The following is an 18,933-nucleotide window of genomic DNA, read 5'->3' as shown; positions in this document are numbered from 1 at the left end:
GTATTTGTATGGAGTGTAGCCATGTACGGAAGTGAAACGTGGACGATAAATAGTTTAGACAGGAAGAGAATAGAAGCTTTCAAAATGTGGTGCTACAGAAGAATACTGAAGATTAGATGGGTAGATCACATAACTAATGAGGAGGTATCCAATAGAATTGGGGAGAAGAGGAGCTTGTGGTACAACTTGACTAGAAGAAGGAATCGGTTGGTAGGACATGTTCTGAGACATCGAGGGATCAGTAATTTAGTATTGGAGGGCAGCGTGGAGGGTAAAAATCGTAGCGGGAGACCAAGAGATGAATACACTAAGCAGATTCAGAAGGATGTAGGCTGCAGTAGGTACTGGGAGATGAAGAAGCTTGCACAGGATATAGTAGCATGGAGAGCTGCATCAAACCAGTCTCAGGACTGAAGACCACAACAACAACAACAACCACAGTCGCTACGATAAGATCGTGATCACTAATCTGTCTCCCTATACTGACACCATCATTAAGGTCTGGCCTATTTGTAGCTACAAGGTCTAAGATATTTCCATTGGGTGTGGGCAACTGAACTGCTCAAGACGGTTTTTGGAAAAACATGTTTTCAAAAGTACTTCATAAGACTATGTCTTTACCCCTGCAGTGAGTCTATAGATGTCTCAGTCTATATTTGATAGGTTACAGTCGCCTCCAACTAGAATTGCATGATCTGCATATTTACATGTTACTTACCATAGACTTTCTTTGAATGATTCTAGAACTGTCACAGTGGAATCAGGTGGATGGTAATAATCCAACAATTCACTTTGTTTCAGCTACACCTTTTATACGTGGCCAGATAACTTCACTGTCGCACTCAGCTTTGACCTCAATAGAGACAATATTTTTGTCAGTTGCAATGAACACTCCCCCTCCTATGGCCTCAAACTTGTCTTTCTAATATATGTTCCACGATTCACTAAACATCTCGGAGCTTTCCACTTTCGGTTTCAGCCAGCTCTTGGTCCCAAGAGTAATTTGAGCATGAGAACTTTCCTGGATGGCAGTAAATTTGGAAACTTTGTTACGAATAATTTGGCCATTTACTGATAAAATTTTAACAGTCAAAGCACCTTTACTCCAAATGCAGTCTGATTTCAGTATCTGCGTATCGACTAGTGAGTGTTGATCAGGTACCTCAGACAGGGTGTATACATGGACAAGGAAAAGAAATTCCCGGATTTTTCCCGGTTGAAAATACGCTTTCTCCCGCATGAAAATACACTTTTTCCGTGTTAAATGACAGTATACTTTTCCTCGGCACTGTAAAACTTATCAATCCTTAGAATGTTTATCGTTTTCTACACAGACGTAGAATTTGCCGGCTCTTTAGAAAACGAAACCCAGGAGGAAAAAACATGTTTTGGAAAGATCTTTGATGTGCAGCAACATGTACGCTGCATTTCTTCGTTTTACGGAGGTATAAATTCGAATTCCACCAAACACTGCATGTTACTTTCTTAAGCATTGAAATCGAGATTGCGACGCCCTTTTGTAAGCCAGTCATAGCTAAAAGGCATAATTCGGCTTAAAGTGCACAACCGTATGTTCAGATTCGGATGTAAATTTTCTTGACTACCAGTACTGTATTATCTCATGTCTGGTTCTTTATTATGGCATAATGCCATACGAGCTAGAAGATGGAAAACGTGCACTTGAAATGCAGCGAACAGTTGAAACTAGCCAACAGTGTGAAATTAAACACTTCGTTTCAAATAAATTGACTGCCTCAGCGCAAAATATTAATAAAAGCCAAATCTCTTTAGCAAACCGACAAAAATATCTTCATTGTTCTGCAAGGTGATTAATGCTCGACTGTCAGAAAAGTGGAAATAAAACCTGAAACTAACAACATATTTTAGCCTTCCGTTATTATGGGAACGTACTTTAATTCATTTGGTAGCTCCCGGCTACAGAAATCTGTTTTGTTTTTATTAAATGTAAGAGCAATAAACGAAGAGGAAACGGCAAAATCACTAAACGTAAACACAGGTTACGTGGAGACTACCCACCTCCCCACTACAACTCAGACTGCTCTGGGCATCAGCCCTGGATGTACGATATTTCCGAACCGGAGCAATTTAGATAGAGGCGCCCAGCCACACATCTGTAGCCAGAAGCGGGAGAAGGTACTACTCATAGGCAACTAAACTGCGCATGCGCAAGAGCCCGCCCACAACTGCTCACATGAATCAAATGTAAACAGGCAACAGCTGTCATGTCACGCTCATCGGAGGCAATTTATTGTTAGGAAGCACTGCATATTCTTCCTAAGGCCTTTGACACACTTTAGTTGCCAGACGCTTGTATGAGCACTGTGTTTTGTTGTTGTATATGGCGCATTTCCTTTGCGACTTAAGTTTTATTTCCGTTTTTCTTTTTTTTTTCCTCGTTCATGTTTTTTTGGCTGCAGAATTATTCTGCTGAAGCAGGATACAGTAATATCCTTCGTTAGATTATTGGTTCTTACCAGTCAAAATCACAAAAATTTAACTGGTAACTAAAACAAGGAAAAGTTCCCGGAATTCTAAAAATTTCCCGGGTTTTTCCCGGTTTTCTCCCGGACGAAAAAATTCCCGGGTTTTTCCCGAATCTCCCGGGTCGTATACACCCTGCTCAGACTACTGCCTTGCCTAAAAAACACCCATGTGTACTCCACAAGTACTCTACTACCCAAGAAGCTGCTTCCTTTGTGTAATGCACCCCTGACCTATCATGGACAGTCCTACAATACTCCACCCGATAATGCATGTCCAAGAATATGCACCCAAGACCGTCATAGAGTCAACGAAGCTTTTGGTTGAGCCCCTCCACTCGGCTCCAAACCAAAGGACCCCGATCAACAGTGCTGCAAATTGTGAGCTATGCTTGCACTCCAAGCATGAGGATAACAGTTTTCACCACCTCCTCCAGGTGCCTGTACATACTGAGGATGGCCTCAGAACCCATGTGCCGCTGTGAGCCACAATTTGCAGATGACTGGCCCCTTTACTCGATAGCAGCTGGAAAGACGATCTCCATATCTTGGATGAGGCAAGTCAGCAGATGTACTGAGTGCACACTGGCTATCTTGCCAGCCCTGAACAGTGTCTTCCGAAGACTGTCATAAAGTGCCAAACATTGGAGCTCCCAATAACAAGCAAACCCTCCCCATGTGTGCCTGCTTGGACATTCCCTGTACACTCACAGGGTGAACAGGCGAGGCCTAGCAGCCAGCCTCCAAATTGCCCCTCCATCTCGAGCGACAACAAATGCGTTACCACCCACCACTCACGCTGGTCTGAGGGCAGATCCAACATGTCAGGTGCACTAGGAGGTGTCTCAGTAGCAGAGCCTGTGGGTGAGACCAGCAACATCTGTGGTGTGCAATGCAACACACCAGATTCTCCGCTACGGCTACACCCTGCGGCAGGAGCCTGAAGGCATTCTGATCATAGCAACTATTTGTGAACTGCAACCAGTTCTTCCTACATCTGCACACAGCCTGCACACATCCTAGCAAGACAAACTGAAGAAGGAAATTATAAAAGCAGACAGAAACCTAAATACGCAACTTGCTACTCTCTTGATAGGTCACTAACGGATGCTGATGCCATAATGAACTGTGTAGCTGGCTGTTCAAAAGACATGGAAACTGCGCTACAGACTATCTGAATTTACACTTACAGTCAAAAGTGTGAGATGAAACCTTTTAAACAGAAAAAGACACACAAAATTTACGAAATATGGTCCTAGGAAAACACAAGAAAAGCTAAAGATGTAACTTGCTGCTGTGGAGACGTTTAGCAGGCAATGGAGCAACTTTCTCAAACACTTTTGAAAAGATTAGAAGGAGCGATTAGTCTGTAAATACAAATGGTTTGCTTATCTCCAGTTTTGTAGATGTGTGTTACTGCAGCATATTTACTTCTGCCAGGAAAAATGCACTGAGTCATGGACTGACTACAAAGATAGCTCATGGATAATCCTCTTAAATCGGCACAAGATTTTAATATTCTGCTAGAAACACCAACATAGCCATCAGAATTACTACTCTTTAGTGGCCTGATGAATTTTGTAACCTTTTAAGCGTTTATATTTTTGAAACCAATGTCTGTTGGTGATACATGCAGTACCTGCACAAGTAAAACTAATGCATACGTATTTGGTTGTTTATTTAGGCACAGTGTTTGCAGCCATTGTGAGGAAGTAATCATTGAATCTGGTGGTCAATTATTTGAAAATGTTGCCATTCCTGTGAGAACTATTTGGTGGGGGCTCAGTTTTAATTGAGGGACTAGTTTAATTTGTTTCATATTTTTGAAAAGTTCTGCATAGTTTTTGACTCATTCTTGGAGTGTATGGTGTAATACATCACTTCTGTACTATGGTGTGTTGCTCAATGGCTACCTAGTTGATGAATGATGATTGTGATTCTTGAAATTATTAAATAGTTACACAGTTTGGAATCAAAATTTTTTGGAGATTTTATCATTGTTTATGCTGGTGAACTGATATGGATGGACCCTGCACATCTTCAAGTTGGGACGGCAAATTGCAAGATTATCACAACTTGTTGTACCTGTTGGATTCTGAATTTATTTCTTGCTTCAACATCCTGACTTGGAGAGGTGGGGCATGCCACTGAGAAAAGAGAGTGCCATGACAATGTGGGCAACACCACGGTGAGCAGATAACAATGAGTTATGTGTCAAATCGTTCTGTTCATTCATATCGGCGCTCGCTCATTTAATGTCAAGTTGAAAGTATGAACACTAAATGTACAAGCAATGTTCTAAATTAAATAACTGAATCAGAAGACCTAACATAAGTGTGCAAGAAGACGATTTATAATATTTAGTACAAAGTTGAAAACATGTTACATTTTACACGTTTTCAGCACAAGATTCAACTCCTATGGTGGCAAAGTTGATAAAATAACACCAACATGGTCAATGTAGAAATATATTTTATTGGTACAAATGTTCTGAGTTGAAGATAACAGCACTCAGTCTAAATAAACTTATACACATTTCTAAAAGATAGAACATTGCAAGTATTTTATTTTTTTTTAGCACAGTACACAAATTTTGCTTTTTGAATGACAAAGTGGACAATTATATCATACTGATGGTAATGGGAGTTTCAAACTTAATTATTGCTTGTGTTCTGAAGTAGAAAGAGTTCTCTCTTCCTAGAACAAGATACTTTAATCCCGGGAGTTATCCACCCTTTATCCTTTGTTTTGTTCAATTTTGCACTTACTTGTTTTAGGGGGAAACAAGACTCAAAAGTGCTGTAGGAATATGTTTGAGAAAGAGTTCAATTTTCAGTTAATGCTGTCTTCCTATAATTTCTATTCAAACACTACAATCAAATCACAGTTTATGATTCAGCAATACAATGCTTTTCTTCTATGATCTGTACCTAACTGGTCAGAATATTTTATTAAAATTTGACCACTGTCTATTAGTTTTACAGCTAAATAACTACAGGTTGGTGGGTCTAAAAGCAGATTTGACACTTGCACTTTGTCCTTCAATCCTCATGGAGAATTTTACAATGGAAAATGCCCCAAGCTGAGCAACAACAACAATTCTAGATGATCTCAGTCAATACTATCTGGCCAAAAATCAGCTTTTAATTCTCCACAAACATTGGCTTACCAGTTAAGTCTGCATAACCTTATCAAAAGCAATGGTAAGTTCTGTTTGGAACAATAACAATATGGAAAGGATAGAGGAGGCGTTGAGTCACAAACAGGCATGATGAAAAAAGACTGCTAAAATATTCAGTTTTCAGGCAAAGTCCTCCTTCCAAAATAGAAATCACACACACACACACACACACACACACACACACATTCACACACGCACAACTCATGTGCACATAGCCACTGTCTCCGGTAGCTTCAGCTTAATATTTTAGCAGTCTTTTTCAGTGTGCCTATCTGCGATGCAATGCCTTCTATATATGGTCAGTAGTAATATATCCTTTTCCTTTTGTTGTTTTTCTGACCTTATTAAAACTGTTTCTAGCTGCAGCATGAATCTTAAGATACTTCCTGCTAGTGGTCTGTACACTGCCAGCATTGCAAGATTGTGTGTTTCCTGCATGCAACAACACAATATACATTTACTTGAAAGGTGTGGGACTTTCTCCTTATTGGTTCTAACTTATGTATGACATTAGCTTGTATCTTTCAAGATGAATCTGTTCACTATCTGAATCTCAATTACTGTAAACTCGCATATGTTAACACAACAGCTACAGATGCACAAAATTAAACTTATAATTAACTGTCACTTCTACAGCAGCTTTTTAATCACTAACATCAAAAATTAGCAGCCCTCAAAAGTTTTACGGATGTTTACAGTATCAGTGTTGCCAACATATTCTTGCTGGCATTTCTTTCAACTCTGTTCTCATTTGCTTGAGTTTACAATAACTTTCTTGAATAACCTTATAATAATGCTACTTACTCTAGCCCTTTCCAGGTGCCTTGGCTTCACCCTACCCTTTTTCAGGTGGCTTGGCTTAAGGCAACCTCTACACTTCCAGGTAACTTTACTGTTGTCATCTGTGTGTTGTCAGTTTATTATCACTTGATAACAGGAAGTCTTTTCCGTCTTTATTTTCCCCCAGTTTCATCCTGACGATCACACAGGCTCAGTTGTGGGTAATGCAGATGGTAGACTTCAGTTTATTGGTAGAATACTGGGGAAATGCAATCAGTCTACAAAGGGGATTGTTTAAATATCACTAATGTCACTGCTTCTAGAATATAGCTCAAGTGGGTGGGGCCCAAGCCAAATAAGACTAAATGGAGATATTGAACATATATAGAGAAGAGCACCACGAATGGTCCCAAGTTAAGAAAGTCTATTACCAAAGTTTCAAGAACGGACTTTAAATGATGACTCTAGCAATATACTACAAGCCCCTATGTATCACTCATGCACAGAAGGATTCAAACATTCATTCTTCCCCTGCTCCATATGTGAATGGAACGGGAAGAAACCCTAACAACTGGTACAATGGACATATCCTCTGCCATACATCTCACAGTGGTTTGCAGAGTATAGATGTAGATATAGATGAAGAACCTTTCTTACATACTTCAATAAAATGTAATCAAAGGCAGTGCTGCCCTTGTACAATTCTGTGGGGATGCTTGGATTAGGTGTGTACCTCAGATAGGTATCATACCATTAATTATGAATTCTCACATCATTTTTGTATATGACTGGATATTACACAAAAAATAATTTCTTTGGTTGATAATCATGTAATACTTTCCAGAATTGTGGAAGAAACACCTCATTAGATGATGTGTCTCACAGAAATGTCAACTACAATAGATGTGAGCATTTTCCTACAAGGGAAATCAGAGCTCACACGGAAAGATATAGGTGTTCGTTCTTTCCGTGTGCTATACGAAATTGGAATAACAGAGAATTGTAAAGGCGGGTCATTGAACCCTCTGCCAGGCACTTAAATGTGATTTGCAGAGTATCCATGTAGATGTAGAAGTACTACAAGAGTTAGCTACTGACTAGAAGTCTCATTTCTTGTAAAATACAAAGACAAAGTAGAAAATAAATATAGTGTGGAAAATTCTGGCACACTGTAAATAATTTAGGAGTGAGGGAAACAACTCACCAAATAACAGTTCAGAATCATGTACAGGCATGGTCGGTTGTTTCCTTTACTCCTAAATTATTTACAAAGAAGGAAACAAGTTAAACCATGAGGAATAGTGGAAATTAAGTTGATTCTTCTTTGCAGTTGTAACCATACAATACAGTAAAAGGAAAATAAATGTGGTTATTGACAAATTGGAAGTCAAGCAAAAAAAATTACTTCAAATTTGAGATGGAAAATAAGACAATACAGCATAAAGGATGGAAAAGAAAAACAATGTTTTTATTTTATTTTATTTATCAAAGAAATCACCCCATTTGAATGTTTAATCCTCCTAAAGCCCTGTTTCCATGTTGTTAATGAGATGCACATGAGTGCTTGTTATCATTTATTACTTCTTTCAATACAACAGGGCACTCACAAAGAACAAGATATTCTAAATAATGAAGAATTTATTGAACAAGATATAACAATCTGAATAGAACTTTCTTTTACAAAAACTAGTAATACACTACATGGAAGTCAAATGGTTTTCCTTGTCCACTTCAAAGCACAATAATTGTAATTTCTAAGTCATTATTTTTTCACAACAACCACTCTTTGTGTACAATAATAATATATACACACACAGTTTCAGACTAGAACAGATGGTTCAGTTTTCTGTAAAATTAATTCATATATAAGTTCATCAACAAGCTAACCTGCTAGAAATTTATAAGTGAATGAAAGTTTGTTTAGTTACTGTTACTTACTGAAATGCTAGATAGGCAATATCTTATAAAACATACTTTCAATCAGAATGTGTGTCTTTCTTCATTAAAAAGAACTAAAAGCATACAACAATTGCCTACATTATTAAAATATTCTGAAGAGAGCACCACTGCTTGCAGAAAAGCGGGACTTAAGTTACAGTTAATACACTTTCACAGTATCTTGGATTATTGCAATTCATTATCTGATAACGGTCATTCACAGTTATTAACATAAAAAGGTATGTCACATAAAAGTGACAAGATATAACACCATACACTAGCCCTGTTATAAATATAAAATAACATATAATGATCATTTTAAAAAATGTTAAGAAAACTTATTAATAGTGAAATAGCTGTACCAGTACAATTGTACAGGATAATCAGACCATCACAAAATATTTTCAGTTCTTCATACTGTGAATTATTTAAATAACTGACATCTGAATTAGGCTGCTGAAGGTGTTAGAACGCTACAATTCACAACCAAACACCCTAATCAGTCATTTGTAATACTAACAGTTACTTAAAAGACATTTAACGTGGTTCTAACACATTAAGAAGAGATCTATACTAATAAAAAATTCTTTACAAAAAAACGTTTTTCACTTAATTAGATAATACTTCAGCAAATGGAATCCCATGTTACTTAGTGTTTATGTCACAAGATGGTGAACATTTAAAAATAAACACTACAAATCCTCAAAATAATAACAGTGAAGTCTATGTAGCAATAAAACTTGTAACCTATAAATACTCCACCAAACCTGTACCTACAAGTTGGAGGGCACCTGGAGGATGTTGCCATATTAACTATAAATTATAAAAGAATGCCACAAAATGGAGATACACGTTCAGCTTACAAAAGCCAGCAGCTTTACTTCCCGAAATATGAACTGTTGCTTAATTAATTTCTCTCTCTGTCACTAGTTCAAAAAAAGTAAATAAACATTTAGGAACATGTTTGTTATGTGTTTAAAGCAATACAGAAATTATACTTTACCCTGTCATTGAATTATTTTAAAAATAGCCATATGTTAATAATAAGTATGGTTAATACTATTACATTACTGTTAAAGAGTGTATGTAACACAAACCTGTCCTTCAACAGATTTTCCTCAAATTTTATTTCACAATAATTGCTTTTTTATAGAATAAATTCTGATCTGAATTACGCTAATATTAAACAGTTATTAAAATTACTTTATGTTACTAACATATCTCACAATTACATTTTGTATTTAAGCTACACATGACATAAAAAGTTTGTCATTAGGAAATTACTGCATCTGACAATTTATATTTACATAAATAAATCACATACAGGCTCAACGCATGTTACCACAATCAACAGTGTTCTTTCTTCATTCTGTGTATGCTGTTAAGACATCAACTAACTCAAATGAATTTGAGTGAACAAAACTATGACAATGCACAGTATGACCAGGTAAGTATCTCAAATGTGAAGAAATATTTACAGCAAACTGAATGAATTTTTTACTCACAACAGAAAACACAGCTGTTAAGTCTGAAATTATTACAAGCTACATACAAAAACTAATTGGAAAGTTTTTGCTAGGCGAAAACAATATAACAGACTGAAACAAAAGTCAGAAAATAGCACTGTTCCTTCACAATCTTATTTCGATGTGGCTGACCAACTTCAATACCACAGTGAAAGCAATGTATAAAAACAAACCAATTTATATATATTTTTACCTGAACATAGAAAAAGAGTTTCACATGCCAAAAGTCTGCCAGTGAGCTTTTTAAGTACAGTACAATGATGTTGGAAGTGTTTCATAGTGCAACAATCCACATAATGTTGAAACAGTTAATGACACTACGAGAAAGAGCTTGAATGAAATGTTGAATATCTATCAAATAAAATAAATAAAACATACTTTTAATCTAGCAATACAAAGTGTAATTTCAGTTACGATATCACCTCAGAAAGACTTGAGTTTGATGTAAAAGATGACATGGCAGTGGTTCAAGTATAGCTTAGAAAATAAATTTCAGAAGAAATATGAAAATATAAAAGTTATTCATACTGATATCAAATGAACTACACTGAAATAAGAGCTGAAAAGTGACATCATTTTGCTATAACTAAACTTTCACCACCAAAAATTTGAAAAAGCTAAGTGGATGAAATTAAAATATTATATAAAACTTAGTACATTCTTCTGTACAAGTATGTCTTTTGTATTATATGTACATACAACACCAAAACATTGCAATTCTGGTGTATCTATCAGTTCACAGTAGTCACTTCCTTCACCATTTTAATAATACTTATCACACAGTCACATATGGCTACTCTGTAATAGACTGTACACATAAAATTGAATGATCTTTGCAATCATTTTCTCTCTAGGTTGCTTAATACTGAATTCTACCACTGACCTAGTTTTCATACAACTATGGGAGCTGCAAGAGAAAAACAACAGAGTCATGAGGATGGATGGAACTTGTAACCAATTTCACTTGTACTTTTCTCTGAGCCTGCTGGTACAATTGCTCTTTTATATTTGGTAACTCTATATTAATTGCCCAAAATTATCCCTAAATAAGATGACAATAATAATAATAATAATAATAATAATAATAATAATAATAACAATAATAGTAATCTGTACTGCTTCTGTCACAAATTGGAACAAAATGCACTACATTTTATAACAGTTTGCAACAAATGCTCTTAGAATTATTATGTAGTTCTATAAAAAGCTATTGTGGAAGTAAATCACTAGACAGAACAGAATGATCTGAATTAGACAGTAATTTTTATTGACAATCTACCCATCTCTATTAGACAGTAGTTTCTTTTGTGGATGAAACTTAAAAGTTGCTACCAACATATGCAATATGACAAAGATACATGGTGAAGATATATATCCTGTCTTAACATTAAAGTTCAACATATTGTATTCATAATAAGAAACTGTTAAGCCAAATGGAGTCTAAAAACAATTAAAAAAACTATACAGATCCACTGCATTTGTTAAAATAATAAAATCTTGAGCTTTAGGGTAGAAAGCATCTTCTGCAAAATGTAAGAAAACATAATTGTTATAAAAGCCAAGGAGTTAGGACATGCAATGGGGAAGCAATTTCTGGAAGTCTTTGGCACAGTAGTCTGAGTGACACAATCTATTTCACACACTCCCAATGTTGCTCCTCCTCCAGAAAAAGTCTAAAGATTTTTCAGGAAGACACCTCCAGTTCTCAAGCTCAAGATTCACTGATTGCTTTTGTGTGTGTTTGTGTGTGTGTGTGTGTGTGTGTGTGTCACTTTTGATATTGCAGCCAGATCATTGTTTCACCTGTTCATAGATATACTCTTCCCATTTATTTTTATTGCTGTTGTAGCATTGGTAATTCTCTATTCCCATACAACTGACAATGTATATATGTAGCCTTTCATACAATTTTGGAAGCCCACTGCTAATTCATAGTAAGTCATTTTGAAGACAATAATCAGACGTCTCATATTACTTTCACTGAAACATTTCCTGAAAAAACAGGAGCAAGAAATAATGAAAGATAAAAAAGAGAACATTAATTAACATGTTCAGTAATCAAATAGTTACAAGAGCTGACAACTATTCTTGTACATGAAAAAGAAATCCTTATTGTCATTCTTGAATTGAAACAGAAGTTGGTCCATTTATACCAGATCTAAAACAGACTTGCCTACAGAAATACTTTCTATTAGCATTTGCTTATACAATTAATTACATCTTTACTAGGCACTGCAAGTTTTATTCCAGTGATATCAGTGACAAACAATTTGCCATGGCTTTTTTCATTCTTTGTTTATGGCGAGAATGGAACTTTTTCATAACTTAAAATTAGGTAAGGACAATTTCCTTTAATAACAATAATGGACCTAAAAATAAGTTTACACACCACTGATCAGTAAAAGGCACTTTCGATAAGTTAGTGCACTTTAATTAGTCCTTTATGTTACCCTTTGTGACTGGGATGTATTTTTCTGCAGTACGATAAGTGGTAAAATTATCAAATGAAGAATTTGAAAACTAAAACTGAGGTCAGTAAACAGGAAGCACAAAACTCTCTCCTACTGAACAGTTGGACACTGCAAAATCTCATAAAAATTCTCAAAGATTATTTGTTACGAGAATTTCAGAAAATATTATATCACTGTGCACTACTGTTACAAGATGACATCAACCATTGTGATAATTAATATGTTTCACTTCTAACAAATAAATTTGAGAATTTACTTACTAGCACAAACAAAAACAGCATTAATGAATTCAGACTTAGTCATCTTTCTACAAATTATAAAATAAAGTATACTAAGAATACGTACACTCTTTTAAAGTAAAAAGTACAGAATATCATTCAGCACTAAGATAAAAGGCCAGCAGCTAGTTTCAAATATATATTAATGTACTGAGTTCAATCTGCATTAGTTGGTATTGTTTTAGTGTGATAAAAATGCACATACTGATTCTTACACTGAATGTTACCATTTTAAATTTGCTTCTATATATAAAATTACAAAATATATTCAGGCTTGGTGTCAACAATTTGTATTAGTGCCAGCCAAATGTAACCACATACCCTCATATAAAAATTCCACCAATACATATGGAGATACCTGTATCCTGATAAAAAAAAATGTAACAAATATCTTACAACAACATTTCTGGACAGTTTATACTATTTTAAAGCTTCCTTCAAATGTACATGTGTAATTGGCAGTTTTGTTTTGGTAATATTACAGAGAAACGCTGGCTGCAAAACTTGTGATTCAACATATTTGGTTAGTATTTCCATTACCTGTATGGCTTGGAGGATCTATATCCATATCTGGTACAGGAAGTGCTGGATTGTGTTTCACTGGAAACAAGTCAGAAATGAACAGCACCTGAAACAAACATGTACTTTAAATAATCATGTTGCTGACAGAATTTAGCGTGAACAGAAAACGTCTACATGGAACATATGTGGAAAAGGGGAGGGGAGGGGACAAGAGAGGAATTTAAAACAGAAATCACAACTAAATAAAAATAGATAATACTTCCCCTTACCAAGCAATATATATTGCATTTCATAGGCAGTTCAGTGGAGAATATGATACCTACTTTGTTCTTTTACTGGAAGATACTATACCGTATTTACTCAATCTAAGCCGCACTCGAATCTAAGCCGCACCTGAAAAATGAGACTAGAAATAAAGGGGTGGGGCAAAAAAAAAAAAAAAAAAAATCCTGAATCTAAGCCGCACATGAAATTTGCGACTCGAAATTCAAGGGGAGAGAAAAGTTTTAGGCTGCACCTCCAAATCGAAACAAAGTTGGTCCATTGTGATATGAGACACAATTTAGGTCGAATGAATGACGATACAGCTACAGTAGTTTGGTTCAAGTCGTCAGGCTCTCCGTCCATATTTATACGGGTACCCTTCCTTTTTCAGGTGCTTCGTCTAGTTTGAATAGTTTGCTTATTTTGCTTTGATCCCATAACTGCCGTTTTCTTTGTTATAGGTGTTTACGTCACTCTAAGCTGAAAATGCATTACTGTACAATGTCATGCATTGTTTGTCGCATTCTGATAGTGCGTGTTTACGGCCTGTCGCCGCTCGCGGCATGGCTTGCTTTTTTAAAAAAAGAGAGGAATCGTCTCATTAGCGAAACAATGGCAAGAGACTGCTATTTGTTGTTACTTACACTGCTGCTTTCTTTGATAATGATCAACAAGAACCAAATAACAGACTGCGTATGATAGAACATGTTCTAAACGAGAGTTAGGCGAAAATTTTTCTCCGTTTGAAAATCTTTGCATCCGCTTCTTTAGTACATCAAATTCTGCACAGAAATTAGTCATCTTAGATTTAAAAATCTAGTCAGTTGCCGTGCTTCATTTCTGACTGTATCACTATTAGGCACAAGAATAAACATGACACGATACGTATATTCTTCCGCGTTTGCTATTGTCTCACTCCAGTATCGTAGTTTATTAGGCAGATAGGATTTAAATGAGATAGCAGCAAACACGAAAGAATACATGGCAAAATGTTTATATTCGTATTATTCTTATGGTGAAGAGAATACTGCATGTGATTCACATTTCATCAGGTTCCTGTTAGCAACCATCTATTCTCACAGGTGGGAAAAAATTCAGAACGTAGAGTTGGCCATATTGACAAACATCCCAAACAATCTTGCCAGTTGGATTTTAGTAGTACATTGAAATTGTGCTACATTCGAAGATGAACAATACGGAATTTGTATTTACTTCGTTGGATAAAGTATGAAAATGCAGTGGTCGAAACACTGGGCGGAGAAAAAAAGCTCGTCTTCCACCTTTTTTTTTTAAAAATTTATTTACTTACGCAGAGGTTTTGGGGCCAGTATTTATCTTTGTGCCTACAAAGCATGCCTGTGTAGCGCTACATATATTTGACAGCAAAAGTTAGTTGTGGCGGCACCTACCAACATTTTTCAGAACTTCCGCTTGCTTTGCACTCGATTCTAAGCCGCAGGCGGTTTTTTGGATTACAAAAACCGGAAAAAAAGTGCGGCTTAGATTCGAGTAAATACGGTATCTATGGAAATTTGTAAAGATATGTCAGTATCATGTTTATTGTTCATTTACAGGATCTCACAATGTGAGAAGCATCTCTGACCATGTTTCTATACTGTATTGTTCATATATGGGCCAAAATTTCTTATGTACTGGTGTCCCAAATAATATACTGCTCCTAATCACTCCCAAATTTGATCTTGCTGGACTTACTGAAGACCTTCTCTCCTTCTGCTGGTCTGTACAGCTGAAACAGTTTTTCGCCACCTACCCTACCAATCAGACTCGGCCCAAAACCAATACTGAACCCAGCCTGATTCAGTTCATTCCTCCATCCAACCATGATCCACCCCTATATCATCTAGTGGTAACATTCCAGTATTTATTAACCACAAACCTAGCCCCACCCATCATTCCCCAAATCCCTTGACTTGGAAACCAACCTTACATCAACAGAAAGAACCACAATACACCTCTCCCCTGAGACTCTCTCCATCTCACTCTCTCCTCACCCCTGTCACTTCCCACACTCCTACCTTCTATATACTTCCTAAAGTAATAAACCCAACCACCCAGGATACCCCACTATGCCCTGCTACACTGTGGCCTGCTACTGTGTCCCCACTGAGAGATTCTCTGCTCTTGTGATCAACACCTTCAGCCTATTACCTTATTACTCCTATAAAAAAAGGTGCAAACCATATATTCAACCAACACTCCACAGTTCCTGTTCCATTACCAAATGGCACACTGATCATCACTGTTGATGCTGCATCCCTCTGCAATAGTATCCCCAATGGTCATGGCCTTCCCACTACTGAATACTACCTTCCCCAATGCCCGACTGACTCCAAACCTACAACCTCCTTCCTGGTCACCGTGACCAACTATGTCCTCACTTATCACTACTTTTCCTTTCAAGGCATCATCAAAATCGACAAGTCCATGGTACAGTAATGGATGCTCGCATAATACCGTCCTATGCCAAACCATTCATGGGCCATCCAGAAGAATCCTTGCTAATCGTCTAAAATACCAGCCATTTATCTGGTTTAGATTCTTTGATAACATCTTTGTATATGGACCGAGTGTGAGGATGCCCTATTCACATTCCTCCAGAACCTCAACATCTTTTCTCCCACTCACTTCACTTTGTCCTCCTCAACATAACAAGCCACCTTCTTTGATGTTGGACTCTATCTCAAGGAAAACTATATCAGTATCTACATCCATATTAAACCTCCCAACCTCCAGCAACACTTCCACTTTGATAGCTGCTACCCATTCCACACCAAGTAGTTCCTTCCATGCAGCCTAGTCACATATGGCCATCACAACTGTAGTGATGAGCAGTCCCTCTTGAATTATACCAGAAGTCCCAGTGAGGCCTTCTGAGACCGAAATTACCCTCCCAACCTTGTACAGAAACAGATCTCCCATGCCCCTCTCTCTCTCTCTTTCCAGCCACCTATCATCACCCACATAACCACTGTTTGGCCACAAAGGAGCACTCCCCTTGTGACTCAATACTACCCAGGACCAGAGCAACTGAATCACATTCTCCTCGAGGGTTTTGACTTCCTCTTGTAATGCCCTCCCACAGTGGTATTCTGCTGTCCACCAAACCTACGCAATGTACAGGGTGTTTATAAATGAATATTGGGGTTTTAGCACTTTATAATATTTATTACATTAAACTTACAGTTATAAATGATATGTCAAATGAAAGAGCAACTCAAAACAGTTTTACAAAGAACCTTATAAATGTTCAATGCGAGCATCATTTGTCATACGGCACACATCAAGTCTATAGCTGAGCACTGGATAGGATGCAAGAGGCCCAATAACAGGGCTTGCTTCGCATGGCTTTCACATTCACGTGACCTAACGTCATGCGATTTTTTCCTTTGGGGCTTCATCAAGGATCGCATGTACATGCCTCCGCTACCAGCAGACCTCCCTTAATTAAGAAACCGGATTGAAGCAGCTGTTGCTACAATCACTGAAGACACACTTATCAACATCTGGGAAGAACTCAGCTATAGACTTGATGTGTGCCATGTGACAAATGGTGCTCACATTGAACATTTATAAAGTTCTTGGTAAAACTGTTTGAGCTGCTCTTTAATTTGACATATCATTTATAACTGTAAGTTTAATATAATAAATATCATAGAGCATTAAAACCCCCGATATTCATTTATAAACGCCCTGTACTTTTCCATCCCTACTCCAACCCCTGCTCCCAAACTTCTGCCTTATGGCTCATATCCCTGCAATAGATCCAGAAGTGAGATCTACACCATACATCTTCCCACCACCACCTACTCCAGTCCAGTCACAGGCATCACCTACACCATCAAAGGCAGGGCTACCTGTGAAAGCAGCCATGTGATCTATAAACTAATCTGCAATCACTGTGCTGTTTTCTATGTGGGCATGACAACCAACAAGTTGTCTGTCCACATGAATGGCCACTGACAAACTGGCCCAACTAGTTGCTTAACACGCTATACAACACAATGTGCTTCACTTCAATAATTGTTTCATAGCCTGCACCTCCTGGACCCTTCCTATAAACACCAGCTTTTCTGAATTGCGCAGGTGGGGACCCTCCCTGCAAAAAATTCCCATATCACCCTGGCCTCAAACATTGCTAGACCCTGTCCTCCACTTACCTGCTCCCTCTCCAACACTACAAAGTTTTCTGTTCTGCCAATGCATCCGCTAACATTTTTCTCCTTCTCCACTTCTCTCTTTTTCTGGCACATTGCAGTCCAAAACCTGGCCGTAGTGAACAGAGACAGTGACCATGGTGTGAGTTGTGCTTTTATGAATGTCTGTGTGTTTTCTACTGTGAAAGAAGGTCTTTTGGACAAAAGTTTAAATGCATAGCTGTCTTTTTGTTGTCTCTGTCTGCAACTCAGTGTCTCCTCTATATGGGATTAGGAATATACCCTTTTCACAATATTGTTATTATTCCATCCTGGACTTCCCATTGCTTGATTTTAACATACAACCAATTTACTCAATCATGAACCACATATTAACTCTGCATAAGAATGCCCAAGGCTGCCTTGTGCGGTCTTCAGTTCAAAGACTAATTCATCTCCATATAACTACTGCAGTTGAACAAGATGGTGGTGAGTGTAGGTGTGCAAGAATTTACTGTTAAAATATTGCAAAGGTAGTGTACGAGAAGGGTAAAAGTGAATTCTCAAAGTTAAGCGAATGCATTTAAAGTTTCAGTGTATAGTCAAACGTCTAAGTAGAGAAAGTAACAGAGAAAGTAGGCATCTGAAGTTGGAAAAAAAAAAAGCCCATGAACTAGATGCTGAGGTATGTAGTATCGTAAAACCTGGTGCTTAAGTTCAAGAAGTTGCAGTAGGCTACAATCCTCAAAATGTAAAAGACCGTTATTTGATTATAATAGGTGACGTTAGCAACGTAGTCTGCAATGAAATTTATGATGTTATTCAAATGTTCAAGAAGAAATTTCTGGCACTTCATCACTGCAAGGTACTTTTTGTTAACATTCCAAAGAGACATGACTTCATACCCCAGTTCTGTGTAAATGAGGCTATTTCACAAATGAACTATGAATTAACAAAGACTTGGAAGTATTTTAGTAATACATGTATTATAGGTGTAAGTTATTTTAATATTGTATACTAACTACGGCATGTACTTGAACAAATCAGGGAAAAAAGCGTTATGTACCCTTCTAATGCACCAGTTATGGAAGAAGTAAACAAAATAATCATACACTTGGAACCTACTCCCTTTAAATGGCTCCAGTAATCTCATCTCTTATTTACAAGCTCAAAATACCCCAAGTGAAACAGCTATGGACAAGAGAGTGACCAGTAACAAAAAATAATACAGAAAATCCAATACTACTGGTGATGTGAATTTACACAAAAGATATGTAATGCTGTCAATATGACACACAACAACCAAAAGATCAATGAA

At 37.1% G+C, this 18,933-nt stretch overlaps 1 protein-coding gene across 2 annotated transcripts in view; it reads right to left on the bottom strand.

Annotated features, from left to right (window-relative positions):
* The window catches only part of LOC126484084 (putative phosphatidate phosphatase), a 115,765-nt gene that overhangs the window by 18,203 nt on the left and 78,629 nt on the right, over window positions 1-18,933 (bottom strand). Inside the window, exons 6-7 of one of the 2 annotated variants that reach the window (XM_050107457.1) lie at window positions 13,216-13,303; window positions 5,069-11,918 (exon numbers count right to left, since the gene is read on the bottom strand). In XM_050107457.1, the coding sequence (XP_049963414.1) occupies window positions 11,893-11,918; window positions 13,216-13,303 (114 nt within the window). In that variant the 3' untranslated portion in view covers window positions 5,069-11,892. Of the gene's footprint in view, window positions 1-5,068; window positions 11,919-13,215; window positions 13,304-18,933 lie in introns of those variants that run through there. The other variant, XM_050107456.1, reaches the window with a different exon arrangement.

This window comes from Schistocerca serialis, chromosome 6 (assembly GCF_023864345.2).
Source record: "Schistocerca serialis cubense isolate TAMUIC-IGC-003099 chromosome 6, iqSchSeri2.2, whole genome shotgun sequence".
In the NCBI taxonomy this organism is placed as follows: domain Eukaryota; kingdom Metazoa; phylum Arthropoda; class Insecta; order Orthoptera; family Acrididae; genus Schistocerca; species Schistocerca serialis.
Note: the sequence above shows the minus strand (reverse complement) of the source record. Positions and strands in the feature narration are given on the sequence as shown.